At 41.2% G+C, this 14,673-nt stretch overlaps 2 protein-coding genes across 2 annotated transcripts in view; one reads left to right on the top strand and one right to left on the bottom strand.

The window, feature by feature from the left end:
* The window catches only part of LOC118547243 (uncharacterized), a 215,832-nt gene that overhangs the window by 160,622 nt on the left and 40,537 nt on the right, over positions 1-14,673 (top strand). The gene's annotated exons all lie outside the window — the stretch shown is intronic.
* Positions 938-13,479, bottom strand: LOC118547282 (transcobalamin-1-like). The gene is made up of 9 exons (XM_036110656.2): positions 13,354-13,479; positions 10,578-10,757; positions 9,155-9,295; positions 8,124-8,279; positions 6,192-6,379; positions 3,848-4,037; positions 2,505-2,691; positions 1,384-1,502; positions 938-999 (listed from the first exon to the last, which is right to left on the bottom strand). Exons 1-9 carry the CDS (start codon positions 13,430-13,432, stop codon positions 938-940), a joined length of 1,302 nt encoding a protein of 433 aa, XP_035966549.1. The 5' UTR covers positions 13,433-13,479.

The raw sequence follows: 14,673 nt of genomic DNA, 5'->3' as shown, positions 1-14,673 counted from the left end.
GATTTGTTTATTTGAGAGAGAGAGAGAAAGAGAGAGAGCGTGAGCTGGGGGAGGTGCAGAGGGAAAGGGAGAGAGAGAATCTTCAAACAGGAGCCCAACACCATTGATCCCAGGATCAATGACCTAAGCCAAAACCAAGAGTCAGCCTTGGTTTTGAACCGACTGAGCCACCCAGGCACCTGTAGGTGCCCCTGATTTAATATATATATATATATTTAAAAATGTGAATTCTACTGAAATGAACATCAAAGGTGATTTTTTTCTGCATGTGTATTTTGATGATATGACTATCAGAGTGATTTTTATGGTGAAGTAAAAGGAAAATACATGTGGAGAGGAACAAATGGAACCCAATACATGTGGAGAGGAACAATGGAACTCCAGCTAGCTGGAGGAGGGGATGATATTATTCCTGAGACTTTATGGACTGATTTTTTATGTAGAAGTCTCACCTTTCCCTCTTTCTCCAGAGCAGTATTTTTCTCTCTACCCACTGCTTTTCTGAGGTCAATATGTCCACTCAGTTTGTCCCTTACATCTGGGCCTCAGAGAGCTATCCCCCTACAGATTTTCTACCTGATCTCCTTGGCTGCTGCTTCAACATTAGATCTAGAACCTTATCTCTATTCCCACCTGCTGCCTGAGGTCACTCACACAGTTAGCAGTGGAACTTTGAGTAGAACTCCAATTAGACACGTGGTCTAATCTCTTTTCCCTTCCCTCTTCCCTCTATCAATAATCCTCCTTTAAAATGAACTGAATAGAACATGCTCTTTTTGTATTGCTGTTGATCTTTTATTGAACACACAAAGAGAGAAGGGAGGTTGTTGACCCTCCTTTTGAAATTGAGATGAGAGAAAAGGAAGGCATGAGGCCAGTCTCTGCCTACAAATCCACTGCAAAAGGATTTGATCCAGCTGAGGAAGGTTTGAATTTATTAGTATGTGCTCCAACGAACCTCCAGATCATCTCCAGCATGGACGACATAACTACCAGCTCCTGAAAAGGAAGAATAAGAAATGGATCAAATGATTATTTTTTAAAGATTATTTATTTTAGAGAGAAGGAGAGCCTGAGCAGGGGGAGGGGCAGAGGAAGAGGGAGAGATTCTTAAGCAGACTCTCCGCTGAATGTGGAGCACTACATGGGGCTTGATCTCACAACCCTGAGAGCATGGCCTGAGCTGAAACCAAGAGTTGGATGCTTAACCAACAGAGCCACACAGGCATCCAATGGGTCAAATGATTTAATCACCAAACTACCAAATAATGGATCTAACTTTCCCAATGCCTTGGCACATTCCTCATCAAAGCTCACACACTCACATCTGGATGTTTGGGGGCATTGTCACTCTGTGGGGCTTTTTAGCACTCTCTCCCTTACCTTTGCTCAGGTGTTTGCCATTGCTCAGGAGCTCCCAGTAGGTCCTATCATTAGTGTTGGCCTTTATGCCCCGAACAGTGGTGATGTAGGGGCCCCATGAGGTCTCCTCTGCTGTGAAACTGGGGACAATAAATGGGTTACAGGAACTTAGAATTTTCAAAGGCAAACTTCCATGGGCATTTCTCAAACTTCAATGTACCTAAGCATCATTTGAAGCCATTATCAAGAAAAGCAAATTTCCTGGCCCTATCCTCAGATACTTTGATTCTGTAGGTCTGGGCGGGGACTAGGAGGAATCTGCATGTGTCATAAACACTCCAGGTGATTCAGATGCAGGCACTCCACAATCTATGCTAAATTAGAGGAATGATGCCTATTTTTGCCCCCACCTCCCTTCATGGTAGACACTCTGTAGTCAACAACTGCTAATCTTCTACCCGAAGATAGTAACTGTTAAAGGTGTGTGTGTGTGTGTGTGTGTGTGTGTGTGTGTGTGTGTGTGTATAAATAAACTTTCTCTATAGCATCTTACATCATGTTACTAGACAAAGTAAATGCTGATTAGATTTAGGGAGTCAAATGAACCATACCTTTCAGAGGCAAAGTCAATATCTTAATTTTAATATTTGACCTCTTTAGGCCAGCTAACCTTAATCTAGGGGTCCATGAATCTCAAAGGGAGGAGTATGGAGAGACTTAAGGGCATTTGTGAAACCTCTGATTTAAAGGACAAGTTTTGTGTGTATGTTCACCTGTCTGGGATCAGCATCCACAGTAACTCATCTGATTTTCAAAGGGGTCAATGATTAAAAAATAATGACCCAGTGTCCTGAACACACAATGACTGACCTAAGAGGTTCTCTTTGTTGAAGGCATTTACTGACAGAAGAGAGATCCCTGGGCCTTATTTACCCATTAAGTGAACATTAATTTAGTACCTACTGTGTGCTAGAAGATGAAAAGTCTCACCTTTTCTTGACCCCTGCCATGAGATGTAGATGGACAGCAAAGTACCAATAAAGAAGTGTTTCGAATGTACTTTGTATTCAGGTGCTTATATATTCTTGCTGAGTCTTTCAAAATCACCAGATACCTTCACCTTAGGTTATGTACAGACATACCTAAATAGAGCTGCATTTTCTTTCTGAGCTTGTTCCATCACATTTAGGAAAACAGAACCATCTGCCACAGAGACCACAATGCGATCTTTTGCATTATGGATTACCACAGAGTAATTTACTTTGATTTGTGGGGCTGAATCAGCAGGTGTCACTGATATAGGCTTCTGAGTGGAGATGTGGAAAGTATCTGGCAGAGACAGAAAAGCAGAGAATTACTATTCAGAATAATAAAAATGATGTTAGAGTTTACATACCCATCCAACCCCTCCCTCAGGCCTCCTTTCCTTTATGCAGAAGAGGATTTGCTACAAGGAGCAAAATCATCAACCAAGGGGCAGATTTCTTGTGTGACTAAACCAGATATGCACCAGCTTGTAATTACGTGGTTCGGCTCCACTCCCAGCTATTTAAGCAATTCAGTTGCCCTGTCTCCTCTTTCTCACCGACCCTCCTGAGTTTTTTTCCTTTCCTTTCCTTTTTCCTTTCCTTTCCTTTCCTTTTTCCTTTCCTTTCCTTTCCTTTCCTTTCCTTTCCTTTCCTTTCCTTTCTTTCCTTCCTTTCCTTTTTCCTTTCCTTTCCTTTCTTCTTTTCCTTTTCTGTTCTTTCTTTTCTTTTTTCTTTCTTTCTTTTTTTGCTTTGGTACAGCATACAATAATGCTTCCCTTTTTTCAGATGCCTTTTTATTTCTTAACATTTATTGAAGACTTATTAAGTGTCAGGCACTCTACTAATCATTTTACATGGCTTATCTTATTCAGTCCTTACAAAAATCCATGTTAGATACATTTATCATTTGCATTTTTTATATTAGTAAACTGAAGTTTAGAGATTAAACATTTTGTCTAAGGTCTCTAAACCTGTAAGTGGCTGAACCAGGAATGAGCAGAGATAAAAGTCAAGTATTTTTTCATCCCTTGTTGAAAAATCAGTTGTTTGAATAAATGATTCATGATCTGATTTTCTTATAATACTGCCATAATCCTCCCATATTCCTCTGAGCTCCCTGAGGGCTCACTCATTGTGAGTGAGAGTCAGAGACACCGTACTTTGCTTAGAATGAGAATGATGCTCAGAACATCTGTCTAGCTGGCCATGAGAAAACATGCCTTTGGAGATAGACATCATTGAATCAAGTCTACCTTGTTTATCCATGTTTGAACCAAGAACAACATCTACTACTACCCTGTTAAAACAAATCCTCGGGTGGTTATAATCACTGGTGACACATGGAGGACCGAGTTCTATCTGGGAACTGTTATGCTTTAGTGTTATCTGGTCACTTTTGGTACCTAAGAACACCTTAGTCTCGCATGCTTTGGGTAATATGCTCTTTAGTACTCTACCTGAGCCATAGACACAAGAAGAGTCTTTATTAACATCCAAGTAGGTCTTTCCCATCAGGGCTGGTAAGATCTGAGCTGCAGCAGTTGGCATACGAAATGCTCCTTGAGAAATTTCTGTGAGCACTGTATCCCGTGTTTTTTGGCAAACCCATTGATTTTTGTTGTAATAGTCTGATGAGACAAAGAGAGCCTAATGTGTGAGAGAGAGGGAATGAGAATGAATGAAAGAAACATCAAATAAGGGGAAAGCCTACATCTAATGAATTCAGTAAATATTTACTGGACATTGACCACGGGGAAAGTACCTTGGACAACTAGGATACCTTTCCTGCCACCAAGGAATTTATAAACTAGTTTGGGGGGAGATGGGGAATTGCTTAAGAACACAACTGATAATGGCATCAGTGAGAACAGACTTTCTCTACCTATTCATTCTTGTAGCCTTAACACTGGAACAATACCTGTCCCATAGGAGACACTTGATAATTGCTGTTAACAATCATAAAGAAGCCCCTAAGGTGAATGGCTTAAGAGAAGCATCTAGTGCCATGGTGTTTCAGAAGAGGAAGAGCACATAAACATTTAGTGACCCTGAAGAAAGTCTTGGTGGAGAAGGCAGTACTTGAGGTAGGCCTTGACAGTATGACAGCATTTCAGTAGGAGACAGGAGAGGAGCACTATACCCAGAGGGAATAGCATGATCAAGGATGTTAGAGTAGGTGTGGCCAGGGCATGGCCTGTCTGTGATGATACTCTCTGCATCTTAGCAAAATTCCCAAGGGATTCCTCCTGGCCTGGGAGGACTGATGTTCAGTGGAGACTCAGGGTGATTGTGGAAGAACAGGTTGGAGAATGAGGTTGGGGCCACATTGGTGGACCCCTGAGCTTCACGGTGAGGTGTCTGACATTATTTGCTTAACCAATGGGGAGTCAAACAGCTTCTTGAATAGAAACTATCCAAGCAGCAGATGTAAACTGGAGGGGACAGCATGATGGGGTAGGAAAAGTTAGTAAGGTATCAGAGTGAGTAAGATGAGGACTAAAACGGTTTGGTCCTGCAGACATTGCTCTGTAGTTTCTCGGGGAAGGACAGTTTCTCTTTCCATTTTCTCTGGAAGACCCTTTAAGTTAACCAAGAAGTCAACAAGCATTTGTGGGATATTTAAAAAAAGGATCATATTTCATTTCCTCTTAAAAACTGTCTTGTAGGCAAGCAACTCTCAAGCCTTCTGTGAATTAACTTCACCCATAGGGTTTTGAAACCAAACCAAGGGCCATGCTCCATCTCTAAGTTTCTATATCGACTGGCTGGTGTAGAGCCTAAACCTTAGTGTTTCCCAAAAGCTCCTCCAGGTGATTCAGATGTGCAGCCAGAATGGGGAACCACTGGTTTATGAAGTCCAAAATCGTCAAGGCAGACAGCAGCATCAACAGCACCAACAGTAAAAGCCACCTGTGTGATTGGACCCCTGTTACACCCCCCAGCTTCTTCTTGTAGTTTTTCCCAAGGACCCTGCACTGGCCACGTTGAACACCTTGATCTTCCTAAAATACATTATGTTCTTTCGTGCCTTTACCTTTGTCCTTGCTGTCCTCTCTCCCTTGGAAAGCCCTCTCATCCTGGGTTGGCCTGGCAGACCCCTACTCATTCTAAAGACTCAGTGAAATTTTTTCCTGTAAATCTTCCTTCATTTCTTCTTGTGTCTACTCCTTAGATTTGAGTAAATCAGCGAATGAATGCAGGAATAAAGCCCTAAACTTCAAGGAACATATACAGGACAGAGTAGGTGCTGAGGGTGAGTTTTGAAACCAACTGTTTAGGTTCTATCCGTGTCCGAATTACTTTTTGGCTTTGTAATGTTAGGCAAGTTACTGATGCTCCATGACTCATGCTCTTATTCAGGGAAATGGAGGTAATATTTTCCTCATTGAGTTGTTGTGTGCATTAATGAGCATGGCAATAAATATTAGCTGGTATTACTGGTGCTGCCTCTTAGTACTTGGACAACAATAATCTAATTTGGGAAGTAAGAGGAAAGCACCAAATGCTGGTATATGGTGAAGTGTGAGATTGCATTTGATAGAACAACATAGTAGCTTGTAATGGACTCTAGAATTTCTCAAAAAAGTTGTAGTCAGGAAAAGCTTCATGGAAGCATTAGACATGGAAAGGTAAGGATCTAAGGTGAGGAAAATACATTTCCATCAGAGGAGAGGAATTACATAAAATCAGTTAGTATAGGAAAGAGAATGGGTAATATCTTAGGGGCCAAAAAGAAAGGATACAGATATTTCTTTCCTTCCTGACTTCCTTCTCTGTCTCCTGTTTTACCCTCTGACTTACCTGCATAGCTTCTCCTGTACTATCTATGTTTCCAAGGAGACCATTTTCGGTTTTCTGAGACAGAATCTTCCTTATCAGTAACTTTATATGATTATCAATATTGTCTAAATCCTTTGTATCTGTTTGGTTCTGCCCTCTTGTTTTGCTCCTCACACAGATCAGAGCCAGGACAGCCATCGCGCCAGTATCTGCCAGGAAACAAAACATTGGTGTTAGAGTGACCAACCATTCCAGTTTGCCTTGGACTGAGGGGTCTCCTGGTATGTAGGATTTTCACTGCTAAAAGAGGGACAGATCTGGACAAACTGGGAAGATTGGTCATGCTAATTGATGAGAGAGAAGGATTTGAAGATATAGCAATCATCCTTCCAGCACTAACCTCTCAAATACTTCAAGATCCCTTTCTTATGTTGAGTAACCCTGTACCTTGTACACAATAACTCACCTGTTGGTCATAGAAACACATATGGATTTGCAGGCGCATGCACATGAACAGTTTTCCACTTCTACATCTTGGTTGTTCTCATTTTTTCATCTCTCAGCCATATTGAGAGAATTCAGGATGATACCCCAAAGAAAATACGTTTTTGCAATGTTCCAATGTTTCCCTTAGGCTAATTAGAAAATAGCACTTAAGAGAATTGTTTTCCAATAAAGCTTCTTAAGGGGGAGGATGAGGCAAAAGTTTGGAAGAAGGGAGGATAAGATCTTTTTTTCTGGCTTGTTACTTGGTCCTCCCTGGATTCTTTAGGTGTGGTACCTTCCCTCTCCCATAGAAAGAAATCTCATATTCTCCTTACTATCCAGAGATACTGAGTGGTGATTTTCTTTGGGCTTCTTGGAGAAAGATGAGCTTGTGTATCTGGAGCCATAGGGCTGAGCAACAATACTAGCTGCCTAGAAGGGGCTTCTTTTTGGATGTGTAAGCTGACCCAGGAGAAAATTTCTAGTCCTTCTCTATTGGAGATACAGACTTTATTGTCAAAATATTGGACCTTGTCCATGGAGAGCTTGTATTGTCCAAGTAAGCCCACACATCCAATTGGTCCCAATAAATTAGAGAAAGAGGCAAAGTTAAGATAAATGAATTCCACTGTTTTCCTGCCGCTAATACTTATATTTCCTAAAATGTCTTATATTAAGATTCTCACAATCTATCCTTATTTTACAGATGGGAAAATTAAGGTCAGTGTTAACACCCATTGTTTATGTAATTCAAAGAAGAGGTAGTGTCAACGTCTAGTGCGTTGGGGTCCCTGGGTAAGGGTTGAAAAAACCAGGACACAGGGGATGCAGAGCAAAGGCAGCAGTTGCAACTGCATGCTGTCGTTTATTTCCCACACAGCTATATACTTGCAACAATCAGATAAGCATGACAATGTGTACTTTTAGCTGATAATAAGATCATGCCAACATCCTTGAAGAAAGACACGCAAGATATAAGAACAAACTACATCCTGTTTTTTGTTTGCCGAAGCGCGGAACTATCTCGGCCACCCTTCCTCTGGGAACAGCACGTTCTTATAAAAGAATACCTCTAATGTAGGCAAGAACCACTTCCTGCAGATCCAGGCATTCAGAACTTGCAACGTGAGATAAGGGGAAGAGAACATTTTCTCCTCCTGATCCAGGCCTGCCTGGTTGTCCTTAATCTCACTGCAGTCCTCAAATGACCTTGGTTACAAGGGGCTTACAAGCCTATACCATCACAAGGTAGGGTAGGAACTGGATCTTTCTACTATAGTACACATCTAGAAAGATGCTTAAATGCCCCTCGATATCCATTCTTCTCAAAAAGAAAATTCTCTTCCCTGATTGCTAGGGTAAAGAGGATAAAAAAAGTCCAAGTACTTGCTGGTAGAAAAACTCAGAGGAAAAGACTTACCAGTGATTGTGTCCTCTATGCCGAGGGAATTGGATGTCATGACTCACCTACTGAGAACTGTTCATGGAAATAGTAATTTTTATTTCCAGGTTTGAAGATTTCAGCAACTTTAGGAATTGAGTAATTCCCACTGAACAGACACAAGGCCAAAACATCCAGGCTGAGCTGGTAGTAGCTAGTCAGTGGATTACCATCATGGTCTTCTGTCAGAGAGGTAAGTAAGAAATACCTTACTCATGGAAATAATACTGGACTAATAAATTTTCAATATATTCCTACTTGCTTAATTAGAATTTGTTTACATTTAAGGAGAGGTGAGTAACGGGGAGGGGGGGGAGATCACTCATAGAATCAACAAACCTGAGAAATGTAAAGGCTGTTAGGGACCACCAAATTCAACTCAACTCCTTTCATTTTTAACTGAGGAGACTCAGCACTAAAGAGATTAAAATGCCATCTTCATACTCAGGTGGTTACAGAACTAGGCCTAGAACACAGATTTCCCACCACTAAGCCTCTTGCACTTTCAATGGAAATGTGTTTAAACTATAAGTAGAAGTAGAAGAAGTAGAGACCATTTCAAAAGAAGATGGGATCAGAGCGGCCTAATGAATAATAGGATAAATAAAAACAATGCACCTCACTAGTAGTGGTCATGATCAGCCTATTTTTCCCAGTGATAAAGTACTTTTGGCCATCTTTAGCTCTTCTACTAGTATCATACGCTTTGGTACTTCTGACATAGTGTCTTGTGTTGCTCAGCTATTTCTGGTGTATTTCATTATTTGTCTAACAGCCAAGCTTCTGGAGAACAAGAGAACTGTGTTCTGTAAGTTTGTGTGTGTGTGTGTTCATCATCATATATAAGGTTGATGTAGAGTCGATGCTTATTTGCACCTATTTGAAAAGAAAATTCAAGATGCATGTTGAAGGGGGGAAGACGGGAAAGTGATCTGCAAAGATATGTGGGATGAATAGAATGAAGAGGAGAAGGAAAGACCAAAGGGAAACTGTTCAGTTCTGCACCAGTGGAGGAGAAGGTAAGGTTGTCCAGGGTATCTGAACATTTGGTTCTCACCCATATTTTTAATTTCTGCTTGGAATTTATTTTCTAGGTCTCCGACGAGTTCAGAATAATTTATAGAAATTCCATCAGGCCCTTTACATGCTCCCAGAGCCAGTATAGCCAACACAAGCTGTCCCGAGGTTAAAGATGGCTCTGAAAAGAAAAGTATTCAAGTTTAACAAGGTACATGCTTGTGATTTTTTTTTTTTTTTGGCCTCCTGTATTTGCCTGTCAATTGTATTGCCTGTCAATTCTCTCTTTTTCCCCACTCAATACAAATATTTTACTGTTCTCTTATTTATTCCCAAAGCAGAGACTTTTCTAGCAGTGCTGTATAAATGCAAACTAGATCTGAGTCTTCCCCATGAAATCATGAGATGTTTTTGGAATCACACAATCCTTATAAAAATTTTAAAAGAAAAAAAATGGATAATAAAACCTGGGGATTTATTCTCTGTGGGTGCCATCTTGCCAAGATAGTAATAATTGACTTAGATGTTCTGCCTTACAGAACATCAAAATTCTCAGGCTTCTCTTAATTCTTAAAATAATATTGTGAGGTAGGTAGTGGTGGCTTAATTTTCCCCTTATTTCAGTTAGAAAGCTAAGGCTCAGAGGGGCGGCTGGGTGGCTCAGTCGTTAAGCATCTGCCTTCGGCTCAGGTCATGATCCCAGGGTCCTGGGATCGAGCCCCGCATCAGGCTCCCTGCTCCACGGGAAGCCTGCTTCTCCCTCTCCCACTCCCTCTGCTTGTGTTCCCTTAATTTTCTCCTTATTTCAGTTAGAAAGCTAAGGCTCAGTATTGACATGAAGGACTCAGGGGGGAGCCTGCACTCAACCCCAGTCCTCATCAGGGGCACTTACATTGGCTTAGTTGGTTAAGTATCTGACTCTTGATTTCAGCTCAGGTCATTGTCTCAGGGTTGTGGGAATGAGCCCTGCATTGGGCTCTGAGTGCTGAGTGTGGAGCCTCCTTAAGATTCTCTCTCTCCCTCTCCTGCTGTCCCTCCCCCTCCTCTCTAAAACAACAAAACAAAAACAAAACCCAAAAACCCAGTACTCACCTCTATTAACTTGTGATTCCCTTGCTATTGTCAGCTTTCTTACTTATGGGCCATATCACTGTCTGGTTGTGAACTCAGCTAGCTTATAGAACAGTATTAGTGGGTAAGAGTCTATAATTTCTTTTGCTTTTCCCTGTGACCTTTTGAAGAAAAATGTTTTCCAGGACTCAAAGAAGTAAGGCCTCGCTGTAGAGTAAATGGCACAGATGTGATGTTTTGAGGTATCTTTCTGTCCTCTCATGTTTTATACAGCTAGGATAGATGTAGCAGGGAGACTTTGGACACACAATTTTGTCCAAAGATCTCTTTCTGAAGATAATCTTTATGGATAGGTAAGTCTTCTAAATCTTCCAGAGAATGAAGGTACTCACCTGTACTTCTCACAGTGAGAATGAATTGTTCAATCAGATGTTGATCTTGGTTTTGGTTCAGGAACCCACCAAGTCGGAGGGACAGCAGGACTTTGGCAGCTTGGATTCCTTTGGTATAATTTGAATTGATCATTGTATGTATCAGAGGTTTTAGAGCAGTTTTGTTCTCTTTGCTTACCTCTGTGGCAGGGGAGGGAGGATATAAGAATTACACACTAAGAAAATATTAAGGAACAGGAACCCTAGGAACAGGGTTGGTATTAAAATGTTTAGTAACAGATATGACACAGACAGAGCAATCCAGTGGTCACTGGCTATGTTGCTGGAGCAGTACAAAGGTGGGTCTGGAGTCTCTGTTACATCAGGTATTACTCCTTTACCAACCAACATGGAAGTGTTTCCATGTTTTAACAGCTGTTTCAGGTGTACTAATGTGTATTGACAGAACATCAGTCTTGCCTGGGAGATCTAGTATCATTCACTAATTTTGAGGATGAGGCCTGACCAGGATGTCCTTAAAGAAACCTCTATAACTGAAGGCTTAATGGAGACTAGAATATACATCTTCTGAATCCCAGTCCTTTCTACTTGCTGGATTGAGTTCTTTCCCTCCTCCATCTTTTTCTAACTCAATCAGATTAATATTGAGGGAAGGAAGGCAACAGTTCTATGTTATGGTGGTGATTGACCCCAAAGCTGAATTGTCTGGTTGCCCAACCGACCTGGCATCAAGATCATTATTCAGCAGCATGCACCTTTCAGAAAACCCTCTAGTCTTAGCCTACAACATGCCCAAATCTCAAGGGAAAGGATGGTGGAGTCACATTCTACTGTGGAAGTAAAAAGAGAGTCTAGAGACCTCAAGAACTGGAGGAAAATTAGAAGAGTTAGTTACCACTTAAAACATTTTTAAATGAACTTTGTTCAGGGGTGCCTGAATGGCTCAGTCGGTTAAGCGGCCAATTCTTGATTTTAGCTCAGATCATGATCTCAGGTTTGTGGGATCAAGCCCCGCATTGGGCTCCTTGCTCAGCTCAGAGTCTGCTTGAGATTCTCTCTCTCCCTCTCCTTCTGCCCCTCCCTCAACTTGTGGTCATTCTCTCTCTCTCTGTCCCTTTCTAAAATACATAAATAAAATTTTTAAAAAATGTACTTTGTTGACACTCCCCCCAAAAATCCTACCCATCTCCAGATTATCTCTTGGGTTAATGAGATATTGAAGAGCATGAGCTCTTTGTTCAACCAGATCTTGGCTGGATTCTCTGGTCCTTAACTTATGACTATGGGTGACTTATGTAACTTTCCTGACCTTCAATTTCCTCATTTTAAAATTGTGGATATTAATACCTATTTCATAGATATTGGACAAGAAATCACTTAAAAAACTGTAAATACCACACATGTTATCTCTTTTAGCTCAACTGGAGTTTCTATCACTATATTTAGAGAACTGAGGCAATGTGAGTTCTCTACCCCCAATGTGGGGCTCAGAATCACCACCCCGAGATCAGGAGTCACATGCTCTACTGACTGAGCCAGTCAGGTGCTCTCCGTCTTTCTTCTCTTTGAAAGAGGGTCAGGGAGATCTGAACCAGTGGTTGTAGAAAAGTCCTGGTTTATTACAAGAACAATTGGACAATTGTTGAGTCATGGCTGAGATTTTGTGGAAGCATCCAGTTCAGCAGAAACAGACTTTTCAGTTCCTGGTCAACCACTCATCAGTTTCCTTGACCACTAAAGACAGTTAATTATTTTGTACAATGAATTGAACTTCAAAACCTCCACAGAGACTCCCTATTCTTAGGATACAACGAAAGACATGACAGGCCAGGAAGAGAAATTAGAGTTGGCAGAGTTTGTGCTTTAACTTGTGTGAACACAGACTTTCCGCTGTGGTGTTGACCTCTTCTTGTTGGCTTCAGAATACCAGGAGCATGTGGCCACCAATGGCACCACATAGTCATCTTTGGACTGTGTTTAAGCTCAATTCCAGGTTAAAGACATAAAAAAGAGAAACCATGCACCTGAGATCTATACCAGGCTTCATGACATCACTTCCCCAATTAACCTCAATTTATGGATGAAGCTAAAAAAAATTCAGAAACATTGGATCATTCAGCTACTACAGTGTCAGACTACACCTGAACCAGTTTTTCTTTCTCCTACTTAGTATTTTTTAAAAGACTCACACAATCTTGGGATCCTATACCCAGAGGAGAGATGATGGGCTTGTACCCATGTCCTATGGGGATGAGTTGGAGGGAGGGAGATGTGTAGCTTGCAACATGTAAACTCAATAATGAAAAGAGAGAAGTCTTTGTTATTTGAAAGGGATTATTAACATTATTTTTTTTTTCTGTATAGTTATAAGGAGTTAACCCAAAACCCATGGGTTGAACTTCAAAAAAATAGATTGCCTCTCAAATTCAAAAGAAAACTTTCTATTATCTTGAAAAGTTTCTGGGATCCTGAATATTCTATCATTGAAAATGAGGAATAATAGACAGTTGCTTGGTAGGGTTGTTATGGTGGAGAAAATCTGAACATAGGAAGAAGAGTTAGGCAAGTTAGCATTGAATCTATGACTGCTCTTAAAACAACATACATTATGGAACTTTCCTCACCATGTCCTACCACAATTTACATTATTCATAGAGCTCAACCACATATAGAACTGGAATAGGATCTTTTCTCAGGTCACTCCACACAAGTCCTCTGCCAGTAGACTTTAGAAGACTGTCACACCAAGAGTAATTTTAGCCCAATGCATACTCACTGCAGATCTCGCATTGTTGCCTTGGAATAAGAGAAAACAAGAGGAGCCCCACTAGGGGCAGCTGGTGGGATTGTCTCATCTCTCCAACAGTGTTCTGTAATGGTGAGAGCTTGTCTGGCTATTTATTGGGTGATGGCAGAGGGTAATGAGAGTTCCTCCTTTAGCTTGCCTCAGCCTCTTTCACTCAAGCAAATATTGCACCATGTCGGGGATGTGGTGTGGTTAAGTTTATTTGTCCAAGAATTGTGATAAACCAGGAAGAAGACTTGAAAGGTTTGGTCAAGGAGGAAAAGGAAATAATATTCTTTGTTTCCTATCCCAAACTTTAGGATTCACATTCCTTACTTGCCTTCAGCCCAATGAGAATAAATTAAATTTCCCTGTTTCCCATTCCACTTTGGTTGTGTTTTATTTATGTCTCTTGAAACATTAGATTTGGGGTGCCTGGGTGGCTCAGTCATTAAGTGTCTGCCTTCAGCTCAGGTCATGATCCCAGGGTCCTGGGATCGAGCCCCACATCAGGCTCCCTGCTCAGCGGGAAGCCTGCTTCTCCCTCTCCCACTCCCCCGCTTGTGTTCCCTCTCTCACTGTCTCTCTCTCTGTCAAATAAATAAATAAAATCTTAAAAAATAATAATAATAATTGCTCTATAAAAAAAAAAGAAACATTTGATGGGGCAAGGGCTTAAAACATATAAAAATGGAAGTAGAATTTGTAAGACTGAAATTGAACCAGGCAAGGTGGGGGAGCCTGGTACCTGAGGATCTTTGGCATAGTGGTTTTGATATTTGATTTTCTTCTGTGATAGGTGCCCTTAGGGTTTCATAGCCCAGGAGGAACCCCACAGAGATAATATATCAAATGTGGATTTTTGTTGTGCTAGGAAAGATGCTACAAGCTCCATGTGAGAATTGTTGTCTATCATAGGTCTTCCAAGAACTATTAGAGAATACTATCATTTTGGCCTTAAAATGTTTGCTCTGGTCAGCAAGATGACAGAATAGAAGGTCCCCTGCTCATATCCCCCTACAGCAACAATCATTTTAGCAGCCATCCATGGACCCAAGTTTCTATGTGGGAGCTTTGGGTTCCAAGTAGGAGGTGAGAAACCTCAGTGGAGCCACCAAGGAGAGCTGTATTGAAAAGGCACATCAAAGAAGAAAGACTTGAATTCACAAAAGTTAAAGCACAGAATTAGAATTTGCCAATTCTGATTGTTCTTCCTGGCCTTTTTCCCTTTTGCTCCCTGAAGAGCCAGGCTCACTGACCATGGTTCTGGATACAGACCGGAAAACAGCCTCATCCCCTTGTGGGCTTGGC

Source organism: Halichoerus grypus, chromosome 11 (assembly GCF_964656455.1).
Source record: "Halichoerus grypus chromosome 11, mHalGry1.hap1.1, whole genome shotgun sequence".
NCBI classification, from domain to species: domain Eukaryota; kingdom Metazoa; phylum Chordata; class Mammalia; order Carnivora; family Phocidae; genus Halichoerus; species Halichoerus grypus.
The sequence above is the reverse complement of the archived record's forward strand: the minus strand, read 5'-3'. Positions and strand labels throughout refer to the sequence as shown.